This window comes from Simochromis diagramma, unplaced genomic scaffold, assembly GCF_900408965.1.
Source record: "Simochromis diagramma unplaced genomic scaffold, fSimDia1.1 OVJJ01000336.1, whole genome shotgun sequence".
NCBI classification, from domain to species: Eukaryota; Metazoa; Chordata; class Actinopteri; order Cichliformes; family Cichlidae; genus Simochromis; species Simochromis diagramma.
The window spans coordinates 312,819-328,966 of NW_024386968.1; the positions used below are offsets into that span (position 1 = coordinate 312,819).

Below are 16,148 nucleotides of genomic sequence, written 5' to 3' on the forward strand. Positions count from 1 at the left end.
CTGCAGTGTAACCAATATTCAAAGCATATATCCTATTAACATTGCTTAAATCACTGACACCAATTCAGACAAGAAGGAAACCGAACAAAGTCAGGAGAAAGCAGCTCTGTCAGCAGCTCTTCAGTCCCTGCAGTTCAAACCAGCAGAGTCAGACGAGTCTTCACTATACGACCAGGCTGATAACAACTACATTAACTTCTGCAGCAGAAAATAAAACCAGCATCAACACTTAAAACACCAAGTGAAGCCTGTGCCAGTGAAGTGGCACTACTGCACTACAGATAACGTATTACACAACTTGTTCCACAAGTCGACTGAGGAGTAACTGAAAGTAGGATGTCACCATAACTGATACAATACAATACAGTTTAATGTCAAAACTCTCAGAATGCGAGATAACGATCCTGGCTTCTTTTTTTTTTTTTTAACCACAGTGACTGTAGGCAGTGGATGCACTGAGCACGCAAATGTTCTGGTACTGACAGTGGCAGCATACGTGTGCTGCTCCATCCTTAAATGCTAAAGAAGGGCTGCTGCAGTAGGTCTGCACTGACTTAAATAAAGACAGTAATCCTGAAATACACGCTACATTTTCATGAGACAGCCGTCTTTGCTGCTGTTGTGACTATAGCCTATGCTCCACAGGCTACAGTGTTTGGTGAAAGGTAGGTGAATGCTTACGTTAACATCATGTAATTAACATTATGGTATGGTAGTTAGTAGGGTACTTGGCAACCAGGCTGTCCTGTCAACAAAGCATCCACATTTTAAATACTGCCATACCTCAGGGATTTAAAATGACTTTTTGATTAAAATGTCTTACGTTAGGGATGTTGCTACCAACTGATTCCCTAATTGACTAAACAAGCGGGGAAAAGAAGACGAAGCAACTATTATAGCACTCAGAAACACTCAGAAATCAAGTTAAATTTGAGAACTGTTTAATAATCACATTCTTCAGTAATGAATCACACCGCTTAAATGTGCATCACCTCGCATCGTGCATTATGAACATTACACATTATCCTCCGAACAACCAAACAGAAAAACATTAAAAAAAAAAAAAAAAAAAAACCACGTTATATATGATATGAAAACATGTTACTACAAAAGATCTTAACGTACTAATAAAATATCATTACTGAAAAGTGTGTGACCACCACAGCTCACTCCTTTCGATGTAGAGAAGCAGCAACTGAACTCCTAGCCCCGACTGAATGACTGAACTCCTCACCCTAGCGCTAAGAAGAAGCCCAGTGAGATGATGTTCCCAGCTGCTGAGAACAATGCTAAATATTCTCTCTGTCATGACTCTGCCATCACGGAAAGAACTTACAACAATAATGGACAGAGAAATGTATTTATGCCATCTCTGTCATAAATTTTCATATTAATTTACTGAGGTCAGAAGAGTCCCAGATGGAGCTCTTTGATTTTTTGCAGGGTTTCTCTGAACACTGGCGGTCTGACCCTGGGGTCATTGTACGAGTTTATTCACTAAATGTATGAGTCCCACAGTGTTAGATCCACTTCAGAGACAGTTTCAAGAGTTGTTTTACGACCTTGACCAGAGTAAATGGACGTGGACAAATATTGACAGCTTAGGTAAACAGCAGACTGAGAGTCTACACTCACTACAGATGAACGATGGTAAGAGTTGTTTGTCCTACAGCGGCCACCGTTTCTAGGATTTTGCACTGGAGTTGAGAAGGCTAAGAAAACAGAATTTACAGACGTTGAGCGGTGACATTTTGTTTAACATAACACTGTTGCAAGGTTGAGTTTATGCACCAATTTACAAAAACAGGGGAATAAACTGACTACATATTAAGCAATATTGACTATGGGCTCAGAATAGCAGCACAACCTGAGCAACACGAGCTTTACAAATAACAGATTTTTAATCATTTAGCATTCATCATACCACTAACGACAGGCACAGTGTTTCACTGTATCTTTTGATGTGATTATTAACAGCAGTGTTGCTTTTCATCAAACTCCATCTGGTCCTCCCACAAGCAGGGACAGAGACCCCCGGGACGATATCAGTGGGTTTCTGATGAAACGTCAAAAGCAGAGATGGGGAAGAAAGGACTGCGACAGGGAGAGGATTTCTTGCTCTACTTAGCTCAATGGTGGGAAGCTCGAAAAGAGAGACATCATCTCCTTGTTCACAGCGAGGAAAAAAAATACCACCAAATTACATAACACTGGGTCAGACAGCAAACGGGGATAAGCGCTCATGTGCTCAACATGACGGATTCTAGATCTAGAGACAAAATGTCAGCAGGGGTTATTTTTTCATACTAAAGCCGTCCATCACTTGCTACTGCCCAGTTTGAGGGGAGACGATGCTCTTACACTGAGGCAGTGATCACCCAGGTAAGATATGCTCAAATTTAAAGTTCATTTCAGTCTCAGCTCAATGTACCATTTTACCTCAAACGCACTGCAGTCAAAGGAGAGCTGGTTCTGTGTTCGGGTAATATGCAAACGTGTGGGCAGAGGATCTAAATTAAAGTGATGTGTGTTGAGGCAGCCATGAGCGTATGCTGTGGACATTTGCAGCTGGAGTGGTGCTGACTGTCAGGTGCTTGAGGGTGAATAAGGAGGAGGAAGCCCTTTGACTAATCTCTGGGGAAGATAATGATCTTATGCAGGCTGAACACTGTGTGCTTCAGGAGGACTGGTGATGTAGGAACCAGCACCGGCCTGCTCTTACCAAAAAATGATTCAGAAATATGAACTTGATGGAAACAAAATTGTAACTGATGTACATATCATAAAATGCATTTGTTTCTGCGTTACATACCAAAGAGTTTAAAGTATGTCACAGTGCAGGATACTTGAAAAGGCCCCAGAATGAGTTTAAGCCAACTGTGAAGTCAGCATTACCCTGTTGCCTCAGCAAAATTTCTACTGATTACTGCAGAAAATAAGCTTCGTGCAAAACGACCTTTTTAGCAAGAAAAAAGAGATAATGCAACTTTTAGTGATGTGCTTCATTAAGCATTAAAGTAAATGCTGAAAGAGGCATACACAAGACACTTTAAAATTTACATAAAGAGGCTGATGTTTGCTGCACAGCAGCAGTGGCGCTAATGTTTGGGCTACTGCAGCTACACCAGTACGTTAGCAGTGGGAACGAGCTCAAAGACCAAATGACAACAGAAAATGTTGATGAAAACTTCTGCTGAAGAAACTGTGTGGATAGTTTGTCTGTTTCCAGTCTGACAGAGCAGCAGAAGAGCATATGCTGCAAACTGCAGCCCACCCCCTGGCTACAAGGATTTTCTCTGAGCAAGCTCTTTCCCAGCTACAGAGTGTGCCGACACAGAACAGGTGTTTAACACTTCACTGCCACATCAGCTCCATATATGAACCTCACTGCCCTGTGTGCGTGTGCCGTACAGCTTTTGAGAATGTACTATTTGTATTAATGTCTACATTATTCATTTAAAGCTGACCAAATTATTTAATTTTCCATTTGGTTTGTTTTCTATTGTAACACTTGAACACACTTTATAATAACCTTAGTAAGATACTTCCATATTTGCTACCCTTTCCTGGTTTCCTGGTATGCCTAATAATTCCCTGACAACCTCCCTCTGCAGAAACCACCGTTCTAATACCAATGAACTACTTTCCATTTAAGATAAACAATTTGGACTTCTTTTTTTTTTAATAAAAATTGCTGAATTTTAGCATTTACGTTCAAATACGGGGAAGAGACGCACGGTGAGGCAGGAGCAAGCTGAGCCTCACCTTGGATTTCCCAATCCCTCACAACCTGTTCCCTGTAACGCAATGAGAGCGAATCAATGTCTCTCTGTCGCCAATCAGATGCTTCAAACACTTTCAATATATGCAGGCTAAAATTAAAGAGAAGCTGCCCGAGGCCATGTTTACCCACAGGTACGCACACAAGCTGAACCTGGTGCTGTTGCAGAGTGCGTGCCCGTGTCACATGCACTTTATTAAACCAGCAGAGGGACGTTTCAGTAGCGGATGGTGGATGATCAAGTGCCGTTTACCCAGACCATAAATCTGCACCAAAACTGACCTGCACGCATCATTGCATTTTATTATGGAAAATCCTGACCGCTGGAATAATGACACGCTGATGATGGCAGCAGGATACGATCAGTTTCTCCTCGCGGGATGCGAGTGCGTTTACAATGGAACTGACGCGTTTTTCAGAGTGATGCAAAACAAGGTGCTCTCACGCACGTGCACGACACCGCTGCTGCTCTCGAGCGCAAGAGGCTGGCGTCTGATAGTTTCTATGACTGATTTGAGTAGAAATGTGGTGCACTTGGCCTGACAGGAAGTGGAAACAGAGTCAGACAGGTGATCAGAGATGAACAGAGACAAGCGCTCTGTTTAATTTTGGACAACAGTGATCAAATGAAGGCCAGGTTTGATCATTTCCTTGGTTTGGTCGATTGCGCAAAATTGGGTGAAATATATCTTGATAAGGTGAACCTACAGAACCTGTCAAAATGCACCAAGCTGTTTGACTTTGTGAGACTTGAGGCGGATCTCATCGGACTGTATAGCTCACAAACAATGAGAAATGAATGTAAATCTCCTAGACGGCTTCTCAACTTTTTAGCCCACAAGGATCTCATTCAGCTGTTCCTGAGGCAACACAGTTGCTTCAGCTGGTCATTCTCAGCACTGAAAAGAAATAAGACGTACAGTTGGAGCAGGACTGTTCCTCCCTGGCAGTGATCTCCACTGAGGTGGACTTTTAAAGTTGAAACAAGACGAGGAGGACTTCTACAAAAGGAACGAACATTTTTGTCCAGAAGGATCAGCGCAGGGACTCCATTTATAAAAATATGACCACAATAACTTTGTTTTTTAATGTTTGTCACATTGGGTACAGTTGGTATGTGTAAAGAATGCTGATATGAGATATGAAACATAACCCATTAACTGCTGCCGATGAAATGGGAGAGAGGACTGGCTCAATTCAAGGCAGCAGCAGCTGCTGGTGGTGGTGGAAGAAAACTAAATGAATGTTAAAAAAAAAAAAAAGAAATTCATGTTACGAAATGCTACTGCCAACAAGTCTGAAGCAACACTGACAACCGTTTCATAAAATAAAAATAACATCAAATGGCCATAAGAGCAGCAGTTGCGTGGCAGGACAGTGGTAACTGCCTCAGACAACTGGAGTGGAAGCAGGAAGTTGCCCATACTAGCTGCCGGTGCCACGAATTGAGCCAGCCCTTGCTGTCAAATGATGAATAATCTATTCTGTTGGGTTCATATATTTCTGAATCTGATTCTGATGAAGGCAGTGCCTCACCAGCCCTGAACCTCACTGCACATCAGCTCTCCTTCAAGCTCGGGTCCTCTTACAGAGCCCTGGGAGTTTGAGGGTCCTGCGCAGTGTCTACGCTGTTCCTAGGACTGCACTCTTCTGGACAGAGATCTCAGATGTTGTTCCTGGGATCCGCTGGAGCCACTCGCCTAGCTGCGGGGTCACTGCACTGAGTGCTACAATTACCACTGGGACCACTGTTTTCTTGTCTCATCCTGGACTGTGGTACTGACACTCATTAGTCCCCGGCCTCCTTCCTTTCGCTTGGCAGTCTCAGAGTGCTGGACTTGGGGTGAAACCCTCCATGCATGGTCAGGAGCTTCCTCATCTTGACGTCAGTGGCTTCTGTCTCCTCCTTTGGCCAGCTTATTATCCCAGCAGGGTACCTGATCACAGGCAGGGTGTAGGAGTTGATAGCACAGATCTTGTTTTTACCGTTTAGCTGACTCCTCAGGACTTTCCTGACCCTCTGCAGGTATTTGGTGGTTACAGCTTTCCTAGCGACCTCTTCATGCTTCCAATTTGCCAGTGGGATCTCCAGGTACTTGTAGCTGTCCTCTATGTCTGCAATGTTGCCTTCTTATAGTTTGATTCCCTCAGGTCTGACTACCTTCCCTCTCTTTGTTATCATCCCACCTCACTTCTCCAGTCTGAATGACTGGAGACGCAACGACCTTATTCACTGTTCATGAATCCATGTCCTTCAGCCACATGCTGAGGAAAGCAAAGTTCTGACATACAAAAAGCTGAAGTGAAACAAAAACAATGAAAAGTGTCACTGCAACCACCGTTAGTGCTTTTATTACTCCATTCTCCCGTTTCCTGTAAACTTTGCTCCCTTCTCTATTCCACTTGTCAACATTCAGTAATTCCAATCTAGATTGTGTATGTGAACAGATACATGTGGGACCATAAAACCAGCGTAATACAGAGACAGACAACCATTCACAGCTACGGCCAGTTTAGAATCACCGAGTGGGTAACTCGGTGCCTGGAGAGAACCCACACACAAAGGCCCCAGCTGGCTCGATCAATTCACCAGATGCAAAATATTATAAAGCCTCAGTGACGTGAAAAACTGAACTTTGTAGTTTTTAAATACAACTGTACAGGTGTTTATTTTTACCCTATAATTGATTTAAAATACACATAATGATGCATTTAATAGTCTTTGCTAATGAAAAATCCTGTTCCTGGGTTTATGGCTCATTGATGCAGCACTATGTGGCATCACACTATGGCCTTTATTTCCCTGCACAAACTTGATCTAGCAAGGTGGCTGGGACAGGTCCAGCAGCTCTTCCAACCCCTCTACAGTCCAACCACAAAGTGATGGAAGCACATTTCTCAATGTGTAAGATATAAAATGTATGACACAGTATTGTAAAATGAAAAAAAAAATTCTTATCCAGAGGAAAGAAAACTTAATCTTTGTTCACAATATTTACAATTGTTTACATTGTTTAATTTTCTGACAATTTTCCATATAACCCTTTATCAATAATTCTCTTTAACTAATGCATGACTAGTGCCAAGCTTTGTCTTCTGATGCTTTATCTCTTCTATAAATTCCAATAATTAGCTCCAAACAATAGGTTTCTCTAGGAACCCACCTTACAAAATGACTACAATTTCCTAGCTGATGTTTCTAAATTGACTGTCCTTCCACATAGCGCTATGTTGCTCTCAACAAAAATGAAACCCTGCACACCTCTGCACAAATAGTAACTACAATAGCAGGGATCCTAAAGCCGAAACGTCAAGTGTTTTAGCAGCAACATACGTGGACCCATGAAACTGCACTGCTGAGGTCAGTCATACACACAGAGCACGGAGTGCGGGTTAGTGATAAGAAGTTAATGGGGGGGGAAACAAAAAACACTAACTGTTCAAACATTAAGCGCAGAAATATGCAGCATGTTTTGCAGAGCATAGTTTAATCGCCATGACCTAAATACCCCACACACTCGTGAGACTGCGATTAGCCTTCCCCCCACTCAAGATTTTCAGGGCACCCGTAGCTAGCACCGTCTCCGAGGCTTAGCACTGAAAAGGTTGCACAATCAATACTGAAGCCCAGAATCAACTGTCCTGATGATCCGACTGGAAAACTAACAGTAGAGAACAGCAGCTTGATTTGTATGAACCATAGTTTAGTTTCTTTTCTGACGCCTGCAAAGCAACCTCCAATGAACTGCGTCTTATAAATGCCTGCCACTGGCGTCGCGGGGGGCTGCGAAAGATGATATTAATGACTAATTACCTGATTAATACCACCGACATACCAGTTTGCAGTTATGTAGCACTGATGAAACATTTTTAACAAACGAGAACTTAACGAGTTATTACCACTCAACTTGGTACAAATTCAGTCGTTCACTTGCAGGTGTTCCAATATAACTGTTCACAGTCTGTAAACTAAATTCTTAACACAATTTTAACTGAGCTCGGATAGCACCGCTACTACGCCAAGCTAACAGGACTTAGCAGCCAGAATTAGCACATCTAGTGATATGGCGGAGGCGATAATGAAATTAACCTACCAGCCTGACACAGCTAGCAGAGCGGTGTTAGCAAGCCATCACAGACGTCACCAAATTTAGCTAGATGCTTACTTCTCAACCGCCAGCAGCTAATGCTAACTAGCATTGTGTTCATTTTGAGGACGTTATCAAATCTATAGACTACACGTCAGAGAATTGGACAATTTACTGTTATTTCGCTTATCTATAACCAACACATATGTTTGGATCTCCTGGATCCAGCTGGCTGGATGGATTTGTATAAATACAAACTTTCAGAACCGGTTCATGCTGTGCGACGGCCGCCCTGTGGTACGGTACTATGATGGCGTGAACTAACTGGGATATAACACAGATCTGTTCTAAAAGTTGAACTTTAAAACAAATATACACTGATCAATGTATGGTATTATTACAGTCCGAACACAGAAGCAGCTATACTTGGCTACAGCTGTGTGGAAACCAAATCAATGTGAAGTTATTTACGTCTGTCTGTAAGCTAAGTCATACTACATTGTTTCGGCAGATCTGACTGTCTTGATGAAAGCCCGGAGTCGCGCAGCGTACGCTAGCGTTAGCTAGCTGCTAACAGCAGAGACAGCTAGCGGCTAGTTAGCCAGCTCCCAGTAGAAGCGAACAATCACGTTGAAGGGGTGTCTTAAAAATGTAAACCATTCCTTACCTCCCACTCGGTACATGTTGGCCGCCATTCTCTCGTAACCTTTATCAGAAGCAGTCCCAGGGTATTCCCCGCTTGGGTAGAAACAGGTCGATGGGAGTCTATTTTATTCCTTCATTTATCGTCAACACCCCCGCCGCGAAACAAAGCCGGCTCTGGGTACAACAAGAGAGCAGTGGCGGGTAAAAAGTTGAAAGTTTCCGTTGGCGACGCTCCGGCAATTATCTCCAAAAACAGAAGTTTTTATTTTCTCTCTCTGGCGACCTTCCTCTCCTCTTCTTCACTCACTTATTCACATACAGCTAGCCTGTCTCTTACTCCACTCTTCCTCCCATCCTCCGCTCCCAGCTTCATCCTCCTCTTCTTCACCTCCGCTCAGTTCAGCGCGCGCGCACACACACAGACACACACACACACAGCCCCCCCTCCCTCCCTCGTGTACAAATCGTCAACTTCGGATTTTGTCGACAATCACCGACGTCTCACACTCAACTTGTTCACCGGCGCTGGTTTGGTGACACAGACGGCCTGTTTATGAAAAGTACGACATGCTAAACTTACTTTACTGCTTGTAGCTTACAAAGTGTCTCAAGATGCTTACCGGAAACAAACGCTTATTTACAAGATGTACACACAAACACAGGCTTTAATGTTGCAAATTCAGAGAATATACAGACGAGTCAGTGTAATGATGGCAGCAAATATGCCCCAAATAGGTCAAATTCTGAACGGACGGAAGCTGTTAAAAATGAGATACAAGTATAAAAAACAGTTTAAAAATAGAGTGAAAAAGCACTAATGTATGTGATTTTCTTGTACGGGCTGCTGGTAGTGCAATAGATGGCAGTGTTGGAGAGCATATCAGTTTACTGAAGTATCACACCTAAAGGCAGTTAATGATTCAATTCATTTTATTCAATTAATTTTATATTTTCCACCTTAAACCATGTACCTTTAACTGCCTCCCAATCGGAGGGCACCGCAGACTTTACTGCCGTCTTCAGTGAAAACACATTTGTTGAGACTTCAGTCCTAGGTGTTCTCACCTGAGACCTGTTATTTAGGAAAGCACTCACAGGTTCTGGAGTGGCACTGCCCACTAGTGACACTTCACACACAACACACCTCGGAGTCTTCTCTCATTTATTTGGAGCTGAGCTGATACGACATCACAGTATTGCCGACGTACATTTAAATACATAAAAAACTGCACTAAAGTAATCATTTTCAAGTGTACTGATCTACTGTTAGACAAATGAATGAATACGAGATGCTGAGTTGATTTTAATGGGACAGGCCTGTCACAGTCTAAGCATATAAAAAGTTGAGATGTTAACCAAACCTTGTTTAAAACATGTATAAAATCACGTGCACGGGCAGTGCAGCACTGTTCTGCACCAGCAAACAAGAACGGTTCTCACCACATACACAACAGAATGACAAGGATTCTGTCTTATGGGAAACATCACACACACTGTCCAGTTTCACAAGGATTTGAAGCATAACATTAACATGGATGTTCCTCCCGAAGAGGATGTTCTGCCTGAAACTAGCAGCAGTGTCAGTCCAGAGGACAGAACGAGCCCATAACTCACTTCGATGCCTCTGCGGCTGTAAGAAAACAGCCCGCTTTCCCTCACTCTTACAAGCAGCCGTCTCCTTAGCTGGTTGCAGGTTCTGGAGAGCTGGTAGAGGTGGATGAGGCCGAGGCCAGTCTTTCACGGCTGTTACCCACCCCCCCTCCAATCACCTTCCACTGAAGGATGCAAGTGTCCTTCCCGCCAATGGAGAGCAGGTGAGAGTCACTGTGAGTGAAGCAGACGTTGGTGACGTGGCTGCCGTGGCCCTCGTACTTGTGGCTCGGTGCCTGAAGAGAAAAGAAGCAGGTCCACTTTGGATCAGAGCAGAGGAAGGCCCATCATATCCCACTTCCTCCTCCCCCCTCATTGTCTTTCCAGAGTAGGATAAACACCTTTCTACAAGGTTCCTACTGTTAATGCTGAATCTGAATGTCCCACAACTCTAGTGACTCTTAAAACTGGCTGACTTTTATCATTTGATTCTTATTTAAATAAGAAAATAGTTACCTTGAGTTTAGGACAGGGGTACTGGAACAGATGAACCTTACAGAAATCATCAGCCACAGCCACCATCTTCTCGTTGTGAGAGCGACACAGCGCGTTGATGTCTGTGCCGTCAGAGCCTTCCAGCCACACACCTGAACACCACAGTACCACACTCATCAGTCTGATTGCATAAAAGAACCCCATGAAGTTAATGTAATACTAAAGGAGGATAACAGCATTTTGGAGTTTCTCACCCATCACATGGAAGCCTAGCACACAGGTATAAGAGGCCCATTCTCTGTCTTTGCTCTCAAAGCGGTTCCTAAGCAGCTTACATCCTGCTGCTATGTCCCCTGTTAAAACACAGAGTCACTAAGCTGAAGAACGTACTGCATGGCATTCCTATAACAGCACTGAAAGCACAGTGCTGGATGTTCACTTACAGTAAAGGATCTCATAGTCGCCTGAATTTGACATGATGTACTTCCCATCTTTGGACCAGTCCAGGTGAGTGATGAAGCTGGAGTGGCCCTGATCCAACAGATAAGCAGACAGAGTGTCACTCACATTAGCTAAAGAAAGCAAGCTTTTATTGTGCATTTCCTTCACCATCAGAAAACTCCACAATAATTAATCTCCGTGTTTGCAAGCTCCATACCACACATTGCATATGAAAGATTTCCAGGTCATTAAAAGTGAAGTTAATGTTCAAGTGCATTTAAACGGCATTCTTTCTAATGGCTAGCATGAGTATAATAATAACAAATTACAATAGTCCAGCCTAAAAGTAACAAATACATGAACTATTTTTAACAGATGTCAGATAGTATACTGCTAAGATTTTCAGGGCCGAGTACAAAAACCTCAGTTTGATCTGAATTTACAAGCAGAAAGTTAAAGACAAAGACCTGCATGGCCTCTAAGACATTCCTGCAGTTTAACTCATTGGTGTGTGTTATCTGGCTTCATGGACAGATAGAGCTGGGTGTCATCTGCATAGCAGTGAAAATGTATGCTATGTCTTCTAATGATGCTGCCTAAGGGAAGCATGTATAATGTAAACAGAATTGGTCCTAGCACTGAACCCTGTGGAACTCCATAATTAACCTCAGTGTGTGAAGAGGACTCTCCATTTACATGCACAAACTGGAGTCTATTAGATAGATATGATACAAACAATTACAAGAGGCGCGTAAGACTGCGACTCTGCTTCCTGGTCCCATCTCTGCATAGTCACATTTTGGGGGGTTTAATAAATTTGTCCAGATTTCTAGAAATGAGAGCTGCTCCATCCAAAGTGGGATGGACGTTGTCTCTCCTAACAAGACCAGGTTTTCCTGGAAAGTTTCCCAATTATCTATAAAGCCCATGTCGTTTTTTGGACAGCCACTAATTTAAGCATGGGGCTAAACATGTCACTCCTGGTCTGATTGGGGAGGGGACCAGAGAAAACTACAGCGTCCGACATTGCTTTGGCAAAGTTACACACCCATTTAATATTAATGTTAGTGACCTCTGACTGATGTAACCGGGGACCTTTACTGCCGACATGAACTATAATTTTATGGGATTTGCCCTTTCAGCCAGCAGTTTCACTACAGGGGCCGGTGCCTTTAGTTTCACATGTCTTATAAATGAATCGCTGATAACCAGACTCTGTTTCTCGGTGGGTGTATGGCCGAGTGGGGAAAAACCATTAGAGACATGGACAGGTTTGTAGTGTCCTGGATGCTTCTTAGGGCTACGCTTCCTCCTCACCATCGCCCAAACATTCTGTGTAGCTGTGTAGCAGACAGAGAATGACCAGCTTCATCTTAGACATCACACTTTATACTCCTCTGAATGAAGGTTTACAGTCTCAGTAGCTATTAGTCATCTGAATAAGTGACAACGAAGTCTGCACATATCTGTTCCATTTCTTTATTTGTAATGTGAATCTGAGTATTTATTAGAGCGTTTTTAGCTTTTTTGTCCGTGGAGTGTTTTTAATCTGAGGGCTTGAACTTGCAGTTTTAGTGAGCACTCGCTCTTCTCTCTGGGAATATTTTCCAGTGTCTGTTGAAATGGTTGCCTGCTCATTTAACTGCACAACAAAACTAGCCGAGGGCATCAATAAAAGAACCTGAACGGGATCACATTCATGTGTAGGTTAGCTAACAGGAAGTTAGCTGTTCTGACTGGAGAAGTACATCACTGCACCAACCCTCAGCAGCAAGATTAATGCTTGAGAGTTAATCAAAGGTAACGGTCATTCTACGGACCAGTGTGATGTGTAATAATATGTGGACGACAATGAAACTCTGTACACAAGATTTATTGACAAGAAGGAAACTACAGCACCACAGCAGGCTCATATTGGATGGAGATGTGCTGCGCTGTTAACCAAGAAGAAAAAACCCAAGTGAAATAAAATAATTTAAAGTTTAACTCACGTTACATTTTCCAAAGCGGGTGTAACGCCTGCCACTCTCTGTCACACTGTAGATGTAGATGAAGTTGTCATGTGACCCTACAGCTAGGAAGCTGCCATCTGAAAAACAGAGTCACAGAGTCAAAGAGGATCCCCACTGTGAAACTTTGGTACATCCCACCCTGTGAACAACAGTTTTAAGCTTTAACTCAAAGTTTGCTGCATGTTTTTTGTGTGAAGAAGGTCCACATGGTTGGATGTGAACACCACCCTAATCTGTCACATCTACAGTTAATATAGGAGGAGGAGTTACTGACTGACCTGGTGAATATCTCATGACAGACAGCTGCTCATTCCCATCAGTGGATTCAGAAACGACCTCCCTGGTCAGCAGGTCAAGGACCATCCACCTGTCGGTGTTACAGGGGGTGGAGGAGGAGACAGGTGGAGAGTCAGAGAAAAGAACAGACTGGAATGCTCATGGCTAAATTCTCCATCTTTTCTTCTTCTTTTGCTGTACAGGAAGCCACAGATCAATTCTTTCTTTTAGTTTGTAGCAAAAGTTTCGTTATGTGTTGTTTGTGCCTTTATTTTTCTGCGGGTTTGTCGTATGATTAATAAAGAAGTGTATCCATACTGATGCAGTCCCGATCAAAGGTTTAAGATCACTTGAAAAATGGTTAAAAACAAACATATTTTGCACGGTTGGATCTTAACAAGTTCCCAAGTCGAGCTTCAACATGCAACAAGAAGAAATGGGAGTGAGACAACACACTTTGGTGAGCATGTAGTTTATTAAAAACAACATTAAACTGAAACAGACTGTTTTACAGTTTAGTTTAAGACCACACCTCCAAAAATACCTGTAAAGCCCCCAAAACACAAATCAGAGTTCCAAACATGAACTCAGGAACGTTTCTCCGAGTGGTGAAGACGGCCGCACGAAGCGATCTACTGACTGGGACTGTCGTCCATTTTTGGAAACTTCCCTTACTATCCATCCCCAAAGGTTCTCAACTGGACTTAGATCAGAGCACATGCAGGACGGTCCAAAAGAGTGATGTTATTCTCCTGGAAGAGGTCCCTTGTCCTTCATGGCGTTGTGTACTGTAGCGCTGTCCTGTTCGAACACCCAGTCGTTACCACCCAGGCGAGGGCCCTCAGTAATGAGGACGCTCTCTGCAACATCTGGACAGTGCCAGCAGCTGTTTGACGCCCCTGCACCTCCTGAAGCTCCGTTGTTCCACTGAAGGAAAAAGTACCCCAGACTATTATGGCGCCCCCTCCACTGTGGCGCGTAGATAACATCTCCGTCGGGATCTGCTTGTCATGCTGGTAACGTTGGAAACCATCAGGACCATCAAGGTTACATTTTTGTTCTCATCAGAGAATTCTTCCACCTTTCAATGTCCCATGTTTGGCGCTCTCCTGCAAAGTCCAAACAGTCGCTGTGGCGTCTTTTGATCGGGACTGTATTCTAATAAATATTTGTAATGAAGAATTAGGGAAACGGATAAATGATTACCTATTAATCCATATCCTCATTAACTTACTAACCATTTTCAACATTGCTGTACAATCACTCCACACACTGGGCACCACAACATTAAAGAGCCACAGAGTGTTGATGGGTCACAGTCCAGCTGTCCGGCTGTAGAGTCGATGAAAGACCGGGCTTCTTTGACGGTGCTTTGAGGGGAATCGTTGGATTGTCATGAAGCATAACGAGGAAATCAAGTTTATGGTTTATGAAATATAAAACACTGATCTCTCCTCTGTTGTTTCAAACTGCTTTTCTCTGTCGAAGATGTGTTTTAGATCGACTGCAGTATAAAGCAGATAAACAAATGCTTTCAAGTCCAGTTTGGTATCCAGAATTGGAAAAATGTATTCCATCTCTTTTTTTAAATGTTTTTCTTGATAACAAAGACGGATCCAGTCAACTAAAATGATCAGATGCTGATTTGTTTTCAGCAACTGGGTTCAGCCATGTGCAGCCTCCCCTCACTGCCATGCGTCATGATCAACAGTATGCAAAACAGCAATCACCCAGCTTTATACCAGCTGCTTTGGTAGTGACAATCAACAACTGTGCAGCTTCACGAAACTTTTAGCATGCTTTATGGTCATCATTCGCCAGTATACGCCTTGCTTTCACAGTCATAATCAATACAGGTGGTGGAACTCTTTATGTTAATAGAGGCTACCAACGACTTCTGCCCTGTACCAAACACAAAGACACCAAGCTTCTCTCCTTACTTTTGCTTTTTGGTCATTTTGCCTCTGTAGACCAATCATTGGATATTACATGAAACAATCAAGATGTGACTGAATTGCAAACTGCCAGGTGAGCTTGTCCCCATTATTTCAAATTAAATGGATAAAGATGTGGAGTTGGATCCAAGACTTAAGCTGTGGTAGAGGCACTCTCAGTGTCAGGCCCCAAAACACAAATGGTAAATGGCCTGTATTTGTATAGCGCTTTTACTAGTCCCCCCAAAGTGCTTTACACACCCAGTCATCCACCCATTCACACACTAGTGGAGGCAAGCTACAGTAGCCACAGCTGCCCTGAGGCAGACTGACAGAAACGAGGCTGCCATATCGCACCATCGGCCAGGTGAAGTGTCTCGCCCAAGGACACAACGACCGAGACTGTCCGAGCCGGGGCTCAAACCGGCAACCTTCCGATTACAAGACGAACACCCAACTCTTGAGCCACGATCGCCCCCACACACAAGTTGATCAAAGAAAACCCCTTTATAACACTGAAGAATGCAGGTGTATTACTGTCAAAATCTACAATCAAGAGATGCTTTTATGATCTGAAATACAGAGTTTACAACAAGGTGCAACCCACTGGTTGAACCTAAGAACACCAAGACCAGAGTAGATTTTCCCAGACAACATCTAAAAGAGTCGACGCAGCTCTGGAACAAAACTGTTTGGACAGATGAATCCAAAATAAAGTTGTGACAGAATAAAAAAAGAAGAGTATCATCCAGGCGAGTAAATCCCAAACGGTTGATTCTGTTCATCTGGATGTTTTCAGTGGGAGAAACGTTTCGTCACTCATCCAGGTGACTTCTTCAGTCTCAGCTGACTGCAGGTTTCCAATCTTATAAACAGGACATTTGCA

At 43.2% G+C, this 16,148-nt stretch overlaps 2 protein-coding genes across 3 annotated transcripts in view; both read right to left on the reverse strand.

The window, feature by feature from the left end:
• mta2 (metastasis associated 1 family, member 2) overlaps positions 1–8,920 on the reverse strand; it is a 29,971-nt gene extending 21,051 nt beyond the window's left edge. The window contains exon 1 of the mRNA XM_040038673.1: positions 8,537–8,920. Within this exon, the coding sequence (XP_039894607.1) occupies positions 8,537–8,564 (28 nt within the window). The 5' untranslated portion in view covers positions 8,565–8,920. The remainder of the gene's footprint in view (positions 1–8,536) is intronic.
• A 506-nt stretch (positions 8,921–9,426) lies between these two features.
• eml3 (EMAP like 3) overlaps positions 9,427–16,148 on the reverse strand; it is a 33,537-nt gene continuing 26,815 nt past the window's right edge. For both annotated transcript variants that reach the window (XM_040038668.1, XM_040038670.1), the window contains 6 exons: positions 13,331–13,419; positions 13,032–13,129; positions 11,043–11,130; positions 10,854–10,952; positions 10,621–10,751; positions 9,427–10,400 (listed from right to left, as the gene is read on the reverse strand). In XM_040038668.1, the coding sequence (XP_039894602.1) occupies positions 10,194–10,400; positions 10,621–10,751; positions 10,854–10,952; positions 11,043–11,130; positions 13,032–13,129; positions 13,331–13,419 (712 nt within the window). In that variant the 3' untranslated portion in view covers positions 9,427–10,193. The remainder of the gene's footprint in view (positions 10,401–10,620; positions 10,752–10,853; positions 10,953–11,042; positions 11,131–13,031; positions 13,130–13,330; positions 13,420–16,148) is intronic.